Source organism: Anabrus simplex, chromosome 2, assembly GCF_040414725.1.
Source record: "Anabrus simplex isolate iqAnaSimp1 chromosome 2, ASM4041472v1, whole genome shotgun sequence".
NCBI lineage: Eukaryota > Metazoa > Arthropoda > Insecta > Orthoptera > Tettigoniidae > Anabrus > Anabrus simplex.
In genome coordinates, this window is record NC_090266.1 from 1106906330 (window position 1) to 1106920116 (window position 13787).

Below are 13787 nucleotides of genomic sequence, written 5' to 3' on the forward strand. Positions count from 1 at the left end.
TAAGGTACAGTAACAGCATTTGCCTGGTGTGAAAATGGGAATCCACGGAATAACATCTTCAAGGCTGCCGACAGTGGGGTTCGAATCCACTATCTCCCGGATGCAAGCTCACAGCTGCACGCCCCTAACAACACGGCCAACTCGCCCAGTCGTACAAGTGTAACAATCTGCCTAAATATTGGCGGGATGTAGCTGGGGATTTAGGTAACTTTCTTCTCTAGCATGCCATCCCTCTGTTTCATTAATTTTCTGATACTACTGGTACGTAACACACAGGCTCATCATAGTGTTTGAGCTATTCAATCCCTACTCTGAGGCACTGATTGGAATGAGAAGTGTGCATATTTAATGGAATAATGGCAGAGAAGTGTTCACGGCTGTCTGTGGCCTGGCCATTCCAGCTCTGGAACTTTGGACTGTTAGATTGACACCGTAGTGCTGTTTGTTAAAAGTGAGAAAATGTGCAGTTTTTCATTTGATCCAGTATTTTATATGATAATATTACTTTTAATAGCTACATTCCTACTGACGTTTTTGTAATGACCTATATTGACTTCAGTTAGGAAAACCACAAAGTCAGTCTTTCTGAGAATCCCGTAGCGAAGCACGGGTACATCAGCTAGTAAAATATAAAAACAAATGATTAAATTTATTTAGCAAGGGGAGGAAATCTCCGGGATGAGGAAATTAGACAGACGTATATGGATATGAGTAGTGAAAAGGTCCAAACAATGGACATTAAGCAGGTTCAGGATAGAAAAAGTGAATGGGTGGCATACAGGGATGCTGTAGTAGAAACAGCTATGGAATGCTTGGGAACAACTTTGTGTAAAGATGTGAAAAAGCAAACATCTTGGTAGAATGATGAAGTGAGGGGAGCTTGTAAACATAAAAGGAAGGCATTTCAGAAATGGCTCCAAACAAGGACTGATGCAGACAGGGAGTTGCACGCAGATAAAACAAATAATTATTGAATCCAAAAGGAAGCTGTGGAAAGATTTGGGTAATAAATAACCTGGAAAGGCTTGGTCAGGCGGCACAGAAACCTTTCTGGACAATAATAAAGAATCTTATACTTCTGGTTATATGAGTTTCGACTTGACAGTTGATCAGAAGTCAGACATTGGTGCCAAATTGTTACGAGTACAAACAGCTGATTCCCAAGGCACAACACGAACGGAAATGTATATACTCGAATATGAGTCCAGAATTAATTATTCATTGAAGAAAATTGCATAACTCACGTAAGATGAACAATAACACGTAACATATTTAGGATAAGGGTATAAGATAAAAAAGATCAATGCTCGAACAGATAAACGTGAGAAAATGAAATGAAATCTCTACTCACTATTTAGAAGAGCTCGCCTTGCTGATAGATTCAATTTCTCCTAAGAAAGGAAAAAATCCTACAAAGGAAATACACCACTCATTTCTGAGCCACTATCGGCACTATCATCGTCTGTTGAGGTTTCACTCTCCTGGCTATTTCATCCACCATGTAAACTGAGTACTAGGGGTCTTTGCGTCACAAGGTGCAGGAGTTCCCCCCCTTCTTCATGTTACCGCAAACCGAAATATTATACTCATTATTTCCAGCCGCCAGTGTTGGTGCTTTGTCTAGAATGACCGAGTGAACTGACAAAGACTGCGGAAAGAACTGAGCACAATACAGTACACAGTTGATAGCACATGGTTACAGAAAAAACAGATCAGCAACAGTGGTAACCTGAACTAGAGTCTAACGCGCTCTATTGGAGCGATCGGCTGCCTATGATTGGCTGTTTATTAATTTGCTTTGCCTCCGCCAAAAGGCAGCGCTCAAATGTCAAGTCGAAACTCATAAGGCCTATGATTGGCTGTTTATTAATTTGCTTAGCCTCCGCCAAAAAGCAGCGCTCGAATGTCAAGTCGAAACTCATAAGAACTGAGCTATAGACAGGGAGGGAAAAATGAAATGAATAGTGTTTTAGATTAATCAGATGAACTCATAGATCCCAGGGATTCATTGGGCCGGGCTGAGTGGCTCAGACGGTTGAGGCGCTGGCCTTCTGGCCCCAACTAGGCAGGTTTGATCCTGGCTCAGTCCGGTGGTATTTGAAGGTTTTCAAATACGTTGGCCTCGTGTATGTAGATTTACTGACACGTAAAAGAACTCCTGCGAGACAAAATTCTGGCACCTCGGCATTTATGAAAACTAAAAATGTTGTTAGTGGGACGTTAAAAAATTATTATTATTATTGTTACCGTGTTTTTGTGGTAGTTATGCGTGAAAGAAGGTGCGGGGTAGTGAACAGGTCTCAAGCTACGAAAGTAAAATTAATTTAAAATTTAACAAGGTTATATTTTCTTTTCTAAATTAAGAAATAACAAGTACGGCAGGTACAGAGTAGCAAAGCAACAAAAGGTGCAATTACAGTATTTACAGTATTTGGGCTTCGAGCCCCGAATTCACACTTCTAGGGCAATTAGCCCAACTTTACTCCAAAATAAGTTTTACCAGAGGGGCAGAAAACCCCATTCATGTTCAAGAGCACTTGCTCCAAATTACACAGAAAAGCCTCCTCGAGGCATACAACACTTAATTTTCAAAAAAAAGAGCCACACGCTCTCAAACTTTAAGCCTCTCAAAGGCCACACCAAACTCCACCTTCAAGTTGTCCTCTCAGGACATAGACACAGGGGTAACATACCCAACCTACTGAGGTCTATTAAATGAAAAAGGGTAATTACATGACCTCTAAAATAACAATTTGAGAGGAGGCGATCTGCACTCCTAATGTATTTGTTTCAAAACCTAATTTGGCTCTAGGCCACTGATGCAAGGGCTAATCCCATACTACGGAGGTGACTTTAGAAAAGAAACAAATTTACATTAAGTTAAAGAAGAATAGGTTGAGAAAAAAAATAAGTTCACCTCAAAACAATATGAGTGGGAGCTCGAGAGGGTTAAGCACTCTCTATCCCAATATGTAGTTTAAAAGTTAGAATAGATACAAGTTTCTTTACATTTTAAGGAAGGTTACATAATGGAAAAACTTCGGACCCGCCCCGAGAGTTAAACTGCTGAGCAAGCAAGAAAAGAAGTAATTAATCGGCCATTACCTGGCTGTTGACTGCCGCCGAAGAAAGAGGCGCTTCCCGCCCCCTGCTATGTACTTTACACACTGAAAGATGGAACAGACGTGGCACAGAGACCCAAAAATCAGCAGTTTATATACTCTCGCGGAAAGTTTGAGGCGTTTTAGGGAAGAAAACACCCGCCCACAAAAACTTTATTGGCTAACCAAGGAAACCCCTACACAAAATGAAGAAGAAACACATAATTGGTGGAAAATTAATTCAAGAAATTCGGGATTGGCTAAATTCAAAACAAGGGGAAAGAAAGGGTTAATATTGCCAACTTAAACAATGACTGAAGGAAATTTAGCAAAGAACAAACTTTTGAAATTAAATTTTCTCCAAAAAAACAGTTCTTTCACTCCGCACTAGGGTGCACTATTGTTGATCTTCAGTAGTGTCCTCTAGAAGAGAAAGTTCACACTTCTTACTACAAGCAAAACAAAAATACGTCGAAAATGACACAGTTCAAAAACTCCAAATTTTCCACGTAGTGACATCTTCTGAGAAATTTGAAAATTAATACCGTCAATAAAGTTCAGACTTCCTCCAGCAGAGGAGTTTCAATTGGCGCACATTTTAAATTAGCGGCGTGGAGGTGTACCGCCCGGTACAGACCTCCCCCCCCCCCCCAAAAGTTCCTCCAGGGGTGACACATGAAATTTGTTTGAAAACAAGGTCCAAGTTTGATGTTGATATGGAGATTAATTGCAGAAGTATTTATAAGATTTTCTTAATATGGTTTGATTCAGTTTCAAAATTTTTGTTGTAACTTGGTGAAGTAAAGTTTTTATAGAAGTTGAATTCAGAAGATAAACTTTTAATACTTGAAAGTGAAGAAAAATTTTGCAAGGTCCACCAAATATTGCTGTTGAATTCCCAAGTGCAGTAATTGCTGATCGTAAATTTCCATGTAGTTGATGTTGATTAAGTTGGAAGGCCAGACCGGCCGTTGCAGCTTGCGTCCAGAGGAGGCCGCTCGGACCCCTCAAGTACCCTGAGATACCGCTCGCCCGCACTGTGAGAGGAGTAGAGGTGTTGAAGCACGCCGCGCCCGCGGTGAACATATACAGGCTGCGGGCCAGTAGCAGGTCGTGCGCCGCACATCAGCCTTGGCCGGGAGGAGGGCTCCGGCTCGCCGTACACTGGTCGATCTCACTGGAAGAGAAGGGGCCCATCCTCTATTCCAGTAGCGGTACAGCGCCGCGCGGCTGCAGGGGCACTGAAACATTAAAGCTAGGCGGCAGAATTGTTGGACCATCATCATTTTTGAGGGCACAGGCTTTGTGGAGAGGTTGAGGGGCCAGCGGCGTGCAGAAATTCATTTCAGATGCGAGCCACTGTGTGTAGTGGAGCAGGAGACGGGAGCGTGGTAATGGCCGTGGCAAGGATAGGACGGCAGTTTAACCGTGCGGGGAAGGTTTACAAAAACTTACATATGAAACAAAATATTATAGAAGGGGCAGAATGCTTTAAAAGTGAAAACTCAAAAAAAATATAACCTTCATGATCCTTTCACGATTATATGAAGCAAGTTAACCCAGAAATTACACCGGTTTCACCTGTGACAGGTGAACCCTAAATATCCTCTCGGTGGCTGGATTGCTTAATAATAATGTGACCGGCGTAAGGAAATCTAGAATGATACACGGCCCATGGAATCTGGGGGCAAGCTTGCCCGCGGGAACAAAATTCTTGACCATTACTTGGTCGCCTACCTTCAAATGGGTGGGTCTCCGTCCACGATCATACCTTTCCCTAACCTTTTCATGAGAGACTTTAAGATTGGCTTTAGCCTTCTTCCAAAGATCTTTAATGTTGTCCGGATCTATTGTCTCAGGTAGAATGTCACTCAGAGAAAAGAGGTTAGAGAGCGGCGTGTTGGGAACAAACTTGAACATCAAAGAGGCTGGAATAAATTTATGTGATTCATGAACCGCCGAATTCAAAGCAAAAGCTAACCAATGCAGGGACGTGTCCCACCTGGAATGATCTTCATGGTGATAGGCAATAAGCGCGGACCTGAGATTACGGTTAACCCGTTCAGCCAGAGATGGTTGAGGGAAATAAACAGAAGTAGTTACATGAGAGCTGGACAAGTCAAAACAGAATTTACGAAAAAGATTTGATGTAAACGCCTTAGCATTATCAGATACAATATATTGGCACGGACCAAAAGAAGCAAAAATAGAATTTAGGCAAGTAATGGTGGACTGAGCGGTAGCCAGCTTAGTCGGAAATAACCAGGAAAATCTTGTAAAACCATCTACGCATACAAAGATGAACTTGTTGGCGTTTCCCTTTGACTGGGGGAAGGGTCCTACATAATCAATATACAGGCGTTCCATGGGGCGCGACGCTTGATGCGAAGACAGAAGGCCTACCTTGGTGGACATGGTGGGTTTACTGAGCAAACAAGATTTACAAGCTTTTACTAGTTCACGGATTTCACCGTCCATACCCTTCCAGATGAACCTTTCACGATTCTTTTCACGAGTTTTAAAGATTCCAAGATGCCCCCCTAATGGGGTCTCATGATAGTACTTGAAGATCATAGGCACAAGAACAGCTGGAACGACAACCTTCACCATCTTATCATGCCTCGAAGGGCAACATAGAACACCATTCCTCAGAACATAAGGGACAACATGTTCCCCAGAAGAAAGGGTTTCCATTATCGGAGCCAGCGTCGGATCTTCACGTTGGTATTTCTCGATATCCCTAAAGAGCATGGGAGCATCAGTTAAGATGGCATTAACATCAGATAGCATGGACTCGGGAGGAGATGAACTATCGACCGGTTCATGGTTCTCAACGTCGTTGGAAAACATTCGGCTGAGTCCATCAGCAACAACATTTTCGGTACCTCTGATATGCCGTACATCGAATTGGAAGGCAGAAATACGGATGGCCCAACGGGCTATACGACCAGTAAGACGCGGCCTACCTAAGACCCAGCTTAAGGCTTGATTATCTGTCTCCAGGTCGAATTTGACATGTTCCAGATAGAGACGGAACTTCTCTAAGGCAAATAAGACTGCCAACCCTTCGAGCTCATAGATAGAATACTTGGCTTCTTGAGCCGACAAGGTCCTAGATGCATAGGCGATGGGTCGCCTCCCTAGATCAGTCTCTTGAAGAAGGACTGCAGCTACTGCTGACGACGACGCGTCGGTTTGGACAATGAATTTCTTCGAGAAATCAGGCATAGCAAGTACAGGGGCATTACAGAGAGCTAATTTAAGATCCTCAAAAGCGGCTTGTTGAGAAGGTCCCCACTCGAATTTGATGCCTTTCCTACGAAGAAGGTTTAAGGGCGCCGCTCTATTAGCGAAGTTAGGAATAAACGTCCTGAAGAAATTCACCATACCAATGAACCTGGCGATACCTTTAATGTCCTTGGGAGGTTTAAAATTACGGATGGCCTGTGTTCTAGAATGATCGACAGCTACACCATCAGGTGACACAATATGCCCTAGGAATGACATAGAGGGCTTAGCAAAGGCAACCTTGGACAACTTGACAGTTAACCCAGCCTTACGAAGGCGATCGAGAACTTCTCGCAGATGATCTAGATGTTCTTCAAAAGTCTCTGAAAATATGACGACATCATCCAAGTAGTGGTATAAGTACTCAAATTTGATGTCGGAGAAGACCCTATCTAGCAGCCTAGTGAGTACAGCTGCTCCCGTGGGGAGCCCGAACGGCACGCGGTTGTATTCATACAAGTTCCAGTCCGTGGCAAACGCTGTAAGATGTTTAGACTCTTCGGCAAGGGGGATTTGATTATAGGCCTGATTCAAGTCCAAGATAGTAAAGAACTTGGCCTTACGAAACCATGAAAAACAAGAATGAAGGTCAGGAAGGGGCACGGATTGCAACACCACCTTCCGATTGAGAGCCCTATAATCAATGACAGGCCTGAAGCCTCCTTGGGGTTTCGGGACTAGAAAAATAGGTGACGAATACGCCGACTTAGAGGGCCTAATAATACCGTCCTTCAACATCTGATCGATGATTTCTTTCAAAGCCTTCATTTTAGGTGGAGATAGCCTATAAGGTGGAAAACGGACAGGAATCGAATCCGTGACCTCAATTTTGTATTCAATAAGGTCAGTAACACCAAGAGTATCCGAAAACACCTCTGGAAATGACTGACATAATTTACGAATACTATCAGCCTGCTCCTCAGGTAGATGTCTAAGGTTTAACAACATCTCATCCTGGGTAGGCGAAATAGATGAACATGATACAGAATTACACTTTAACAAGGGAATTTTACAATTGGACGCAAATTTGAATGTGCACGACTTACTCTGAAGATCGAGCACAAGACCAGTGTGAGAAATGAAGTCCGCTCCCAGTATGATGGGGCAAGACAAGTGCTTAGCCACAAACAGTTTGATTTTCCATGTAAATTTAAAAATACGAATTTTGACCTGTACAGAACCTAGAATTTCTAATGGAGATGAATTAGCCGAAACATATTGAACAGTAGATGAGCCATAGTCAGGTAATTTACAAACAGACTTCAATTTTGAATACCATTGGTCCAAAATAATTGAACAAACACTGCCTGAATCTAATAGAGCGGTTATAGGCTCGTTATTTAACTCAGTCTTAAGAAAAGGAACAGGTGCGGGGGTATCCGCCGCAATCCTAAGACATTCTTTGGGGCATTCGAAAGATGGATTTGCAAATTGAACGTTCCCTGAATTCACGACGTTTTTGCCAGGGGCTGAGCCTTGGGAAGCAGAATTAGTCGACTCAGCCGAAGCCGCTAGTCACATTTTATTATTGGCATTGGTGGAATTTGCACCAGAAGTTGAGCAGGAGGGGGTGCTATTTGAGTTTGGGCAATTCTTGGCGATATGTGAGAAAGCCCCACATTTAAAACAGCCTTGTGATGAACCAGCTCCATTATTTGCCCTACTAGACTTGATCAGTGGACACTTATTGCGAAGATGGTCAGGCGACCCGCAAGCATAACATTTACGAGGTGTGACTGATCGGCGAGGTGGAGGCCGAGTATTACGAGTATCTCACTCCTTCCGCTGAGACGGCCAACGCTTCAAGTTCAGAGAAAGTTTGCGGGCACGCCGCGAAACACAAATATGACCTATAGGGTGGTGAAATTCCTTCTACAATAGCCTGTACAATCTGATCTTCAGGAAAATGAAGGGCAAACACCCTAGTATAAAACTTAATGTCTTGTATGAAATCAGCCAGATTTTCATCCAATCTCTGTACTCGATAATAGTACTTCTGAATCAGAGATGACCTCGCGCGGGCGGGAATAAAATTTGCAAGCAAGTGTGCATGAAAATCTTCAGTAGATGACTGTTCGGCTATGGCTCTTACTATTTTGTCAGAGAGAATACCAATTGCATAAGGATAGATGATTTGCAAAATTTGACATGGAGAAAGAGAAAACACAAGTGCATGATCCTGAAATTCAACTAAAAATCTTAAAAAGGAAATTACTTCACTGGTGGTATTAACGGAAAACTTAGAGATACCTCTGAGCAACATTGCCAATGGATGAGGCAAACTGCTGACATAGTAGGTAAAGGTTTCAGTGGCAAGGAAGTTAATTCAGAACGTACATTATTTAATGAGTTACGGCGTTCAGACTCGTCCAATGGGGCAGAGGTTGTTTGAGCAGCGATGGTTTTCCTATTTACTTCTCCCTTAGGAGGCTCTTCCTCGCTACCTACATTCACTGTGGTGGGTAGATCGCTTTTGGGAGGAACCTCCCCAGTTAACAATTGAGTGACCTTGCTAGATAATTCAGAAATATTTTCAAGCAGCGTACTAGCTTCCTTCTTCTGAACGTCATTCAGCTTTAGAGACAACAGATCGTTAACTCTATTTGAAAAATGAAACAGCCTGGCTTGCACACGCTTAATTTGATTAGGAGAAGGATCATTTTCATCAAAAAACTAACTACAGATGCTAGCCCAGTAATATTCTCGACGATCGTGGAAAGAGAGTCGTCAATTTCTTTCTCTCCCAAGGTGGGGATGGAAATGGGCAAATCAAGGGACTCTCTAAGCTTATTTGTGTCTACTGCAACCGTGCCTCCAGATTGCACATTTCTGATAGTTAACTCATAGATCAACTCCTCTTTGCGCAAATAATTAAGATGGAGAACATCGCGAGGGCCGGGCATGATGACAGAACAATTTTGAAAAACTCAAAAAATTCCAGCAACTGAGAAAATGGTTAGAGTTCGGAACAAAACAATGTTTAGCCGTCAAAAGGGGCTAAAATGAGACCCATTCAACCACGCTCTGCTACCACTTGTTACCGTGTTTTTGTGGTAGTTATGCGTGAAAGAAGGTGCGGGGTGGTGAACAGGTCTCAAGCTACGAAAGTAAAATTAATTTAAAATTTAACAAGGTTATATTTTCTTTTCTAAATTAAGAAATAACAAGTACGGCAGGTACAGAGTAGCAAAGCAACAAAAGGTGCAATTACAGTATTTACAGTATTTGGGCTTCGAGCCCCGAATTCACACTTCTAGGGCAATTAGCCCAACTTTACTCCAAAATAAGTTTTACCAGAGGGGCAGAAAACCCCATTCATGTTCAAGAGCACTTGCTCCAAATTACACAGAAAAGCCTCCTCGAGGCATACAACACTTAATTTTCAAAAAAAAGAGCCACACGCTCTCAAACTTTAAGCCTCTCAAAGGCCACACAAAACTCCACCTTCAAGTTGTCCTCTCAGGACATAGACACAGGGGTAACATACCCAACCTACTGAGGTCTATTAAATGAAAAAGGGTAATTACATGACCTCTAAAATAACAATTTGAGAGGAGGCGATCTGCAATCCTAATGTATTTGTTTCAAAACCTAATTTGGCTCTAGGCCACTGATGCAAGGGCTAATCCCATACTACGGAGGTGACTTTAGAAAAGAAACAAATTTACATTAAGTTAAAGAAGAATAGGTTGAGAAAAAAAATAAGTTCACCTCAAAACAATATGAGTGGGAGCTCGAGAGGGTTAAGCACTCTCTATCCCAATATGTAGTTTAAAAGTTAGAATAGATACAAGTTTCTTTACATTTTAAGGAAGGTTACATAATGGAAAAACTTCGGACCCGCCCCGAGAGTTAAACTGCTGAGCAAGCAAGAAAAGAAGTAATTAATCGGCCATTACCTGGCTGTTGACTGCCGCCGAAGAAAGAGGTGCTTCCCGCCCCCTGCTATGTACTTTACACACTGAAAGATGGAACAGAAGTGGCACAGAGACCCAAAAATCAGCAGTTTATATACTCTCGCGGAAAGTTCGAGGCGTTTTAGGGAAGAAAACACCCGCCCACAAAAACTTTATTGGCTAACCAAGGAAACCCCTACACGAAATGAAGAAGAAACACATAATTGGTGGAAAATTAATTCAAGAAATTCGGGATTGGCTAAATTCAAAACAAGGGGAAAGAAAGGGTTAATATTGCCAACTTAAACAATGACTGAAGGAAATTTAGCAAAGAACAAACTTTTGAAGTTAAATTTTCTCCAAAAAAACAGTTCTTTCACTCCGCACTAGGGTGCACTATTGTTGATCTTCAGTAGTGTCCTCTAGAAGAGAAAGTTCACACTTCTTACTACAAGCAAAACAAAAATACGTCGAAAATGACACAGTTCAAAAACTCCAAATTTTCCACGTAGTGACATCTTCTGAGAAATTTGAAAATTAATACCGTCAATAAAGTTCAGACTTCCTCCAGCAGAGGAGTTTCAATTGGCGCACATTTTAAATTAGCGGCGTGGAGGTGTACCGCCCGGTACAATTATTATTATTATTATTATTATTATGGTAATCACTGGACAGGTGGAAGGAATATTTTGAAAATCTTCTTAACGTGAAAGGAAATCTTCCTGGTGACATCACGAACAACTGTCTTGAGTTCGTCACGTCACAGTAACACAATAAGGCCCACAAGATTCTGTAGCAGCAGACAAAGGGAGGCTTCTTCCATTCCATAAATCGAAAGAAACATAATCAGATACCAGTACTCAAAATTTGGATTGAAGCCCCTCTTAACCATAACTTACATCAAAACAATCAACTTCCAACGGAGAGTCTGGTCGCTACAAACAAGAATTAAATTGTCAATACTTCCTCTGATCAAATAGCCAAACTGCAGCAGCAAGCCTCATCAAATCTAGAAGCCGTTTTCCAACGAACTCAAGACTTCAATTCTAGATTATCATCATGACTAATCACGCATAATGCAAAATTACAGTCTTTTTAAATAACATTATTTAGAGAGCACAATTCTTAACTATAATTCTCAATACTGAAATGTTACTGTAATCTAGAAACCAATGCACTTCAGAAACTATGGCTCCTATATATTAACATCCAATATTTATATTTATGACTCAAATTTTAATGCCAAATTATAGTTGAATCAATTTTATTTTAACATTGCAAACAATTTTTAGCCAAATTAAAAACTATGTTTTGGACGTCAATGTGTTTTAGAATTAAGAGTTAATCCATTTCAACATTTCAAATCATATTGTCATAATTTTTAATGTGTACATTATTCTTGTTTTAAATATTGTTATCACTGAAATCAGATTTACATTCAATGTAATGAAATTTGTAACAACAACCCAAAAATGACAAACCTTGAGGCAATAGTATAGGCTGATGATGCTTATGAATAAAAGCGAAACATGTCCCGGTAAATTAGTGTTGTAACATTACAACTTAGCAACACAAACTGTAATTTGTATTGAAAAGGTGGATCAAAATAACCAACAAATTGTTAGTATATGAAAGCTGTGGAAATACGTAGAAATCCTAACAATTTTAACAGGGACACCGGCTATCAATTAAGTAATACCTGGTTGCCAGCCATTAAAAATTTACGTAGGTAGTTCCCTTCCCTGTCCCTTCACTATTGTTATTTCGTCTCAGTGTTTTCCAAATCCGTACATTCCTCATCGCCAGATGTTTCATTCCAGGCTAATGTCTATGTCTTACACCTGTCATATGTTACGCAAACACGTTATGTGAACCTCTTAGTCTGATTGTGATGGTTCGGTCAGCTTCCGCTTCGAACGCTAGGCTTGTGCCACGTCCTGGGGGCCATCTGGTGGCGAATGAACGTACCATTTCCATTTCTATTATAACGTCCAAATTCAAAGTTGTCATTGTTTAAGAAGCCTTTCTCGTGGACAGTCGAGATTTCTTCTGAGGACGCAGAGCACAGTTCTCTGCGAAACGTTAAGAATTTCACCTTATTTTCTTGACACGGCATAAGCCCAATAGCCTATACACTATCATGTCTATAAGTACAGGCCGTGAAAGCATTAATGGCAACATTAAAAACTTTCTCTGACTTTGATGAAACTGAGAGGAAATTGCATGAGTATATACGGTAATCTCTACTTATTACATAGCAATTATTTGTTAAATATGAACGTGGTTTGTTCTCATTTTTCAGGTTCTTCCTCGAGAAGATTCAAACTTGCCTCACAGATGGTTTTCTTTCTCTGCAACTCGAGGTCGCCAGATAATAATTTGGCTAGCTTTAGCAGATTTGCTGGCATCTATGGGTAAGTTGACAGATAAATACACTGTACTTGAGTCAGTCGGTCCAGAACGGACCAAAATCTAGCTTCTCGGTTGGACACACTCATCAAAATTATGTTGCTGGCTTTCTCTTTCAGTGTGATGGATCATTTACCAGCTATATGCATAAGTTTTTGCCGGTTTTTGTGGTAAAAAGAACACGTAATTTTCAAGGAAAATTCATTTTTTTGTTTATTTGAAATATTGGCCATTGGCTTCTGCACACTTCACCCATCTTTCAGGAAAGTTACAAATACCATGCAAGAAAAACTGCTTGTCTTATGCGGCAAACCATTTGTCGAGCCATTTTCCAACTTCCTTGAAATTGCTGAAGTGCTGCTCTGCGAGCACATGCCCCATTGATGCGAAGACATGAAAGTCACATGGCGCCAGGTCGGGGAAGTACAACAGGTCCGGAAGGATGTCCTATCCAACTGATTCAAGGTGTCTTTCACTGGTTTTACTGTGTGAGATGGCACATTGTCGTGTAATAAAATCGCTTTGCCATGTCTTCTGACCCTTTCTGGTCGTCTTTCGATCAATGTGTGATTTAAGTTAATCATTTGTTGGCGATAGCGTTGTGCATTAACAGTTTCGCCGGGCTTCAAGAGTTCATAATACATCACAGCGTGCACTGTCTTTCACATTGAAATCACCCCGTTTAAATTGTTGAAACATTGTCTCACATGTTCTCATCGATGGAGCGTGTTCGCCATATGTTTCTACCAGCAAACTATGACTTTCCCCAGCCTTTTAAATAACAAAGGCCATGCATGCCAAAAAAGTTATTTTTCAGGCATAAACGTTGACATGATCACTGAACGATACAACACAGACGCTAATGTTTGGATGACTCAACTTGTGTGTTGGTAGGTTAATGTCAGACAAGTAAACTGACATATGTGTCAATTCATTTGCTGCATACTGTTCGCTGGCATATGTGAAACTGGAAAAGACTTATGTTTACACCTGTAAATTAAAATATTGTGGAATATATTCTAAAAAGTATGGACATGGTTACTTTCTCTACATGGTGATCAGATTTACCTTAAATACTAAGTTTCATGTTATC

General features: G+C 41.2%; 1 protein-coding gene across 3 annotated transcripts in view; it reads left to right on the forward strand.

Annotated features, from left to right (window-relative positions):
* The window catches only part of LOC136863312 (G-protein coupled receptor 143), a 221260-nt gene that overhangs the window by 14649 nt on the left and 192824 nt on the right, over positions 1–13787 (forward strand). For all 3 annotated transcript variants that reach the window (XM_067139700.2, XM_067139697.2, XM_067139699.2), the window contains exon 2: positions 12588–12699. In XM_067139700.2, coding sequence (XP_066995801.2) covers positions 12696–12699 — 4 coding nt within the window. In that variant the 5' untranslated portion in view covers positions 12588–12695. The remainder of the gene's footprint in view (positions 1–12587; positions 12700–13787) is intronic.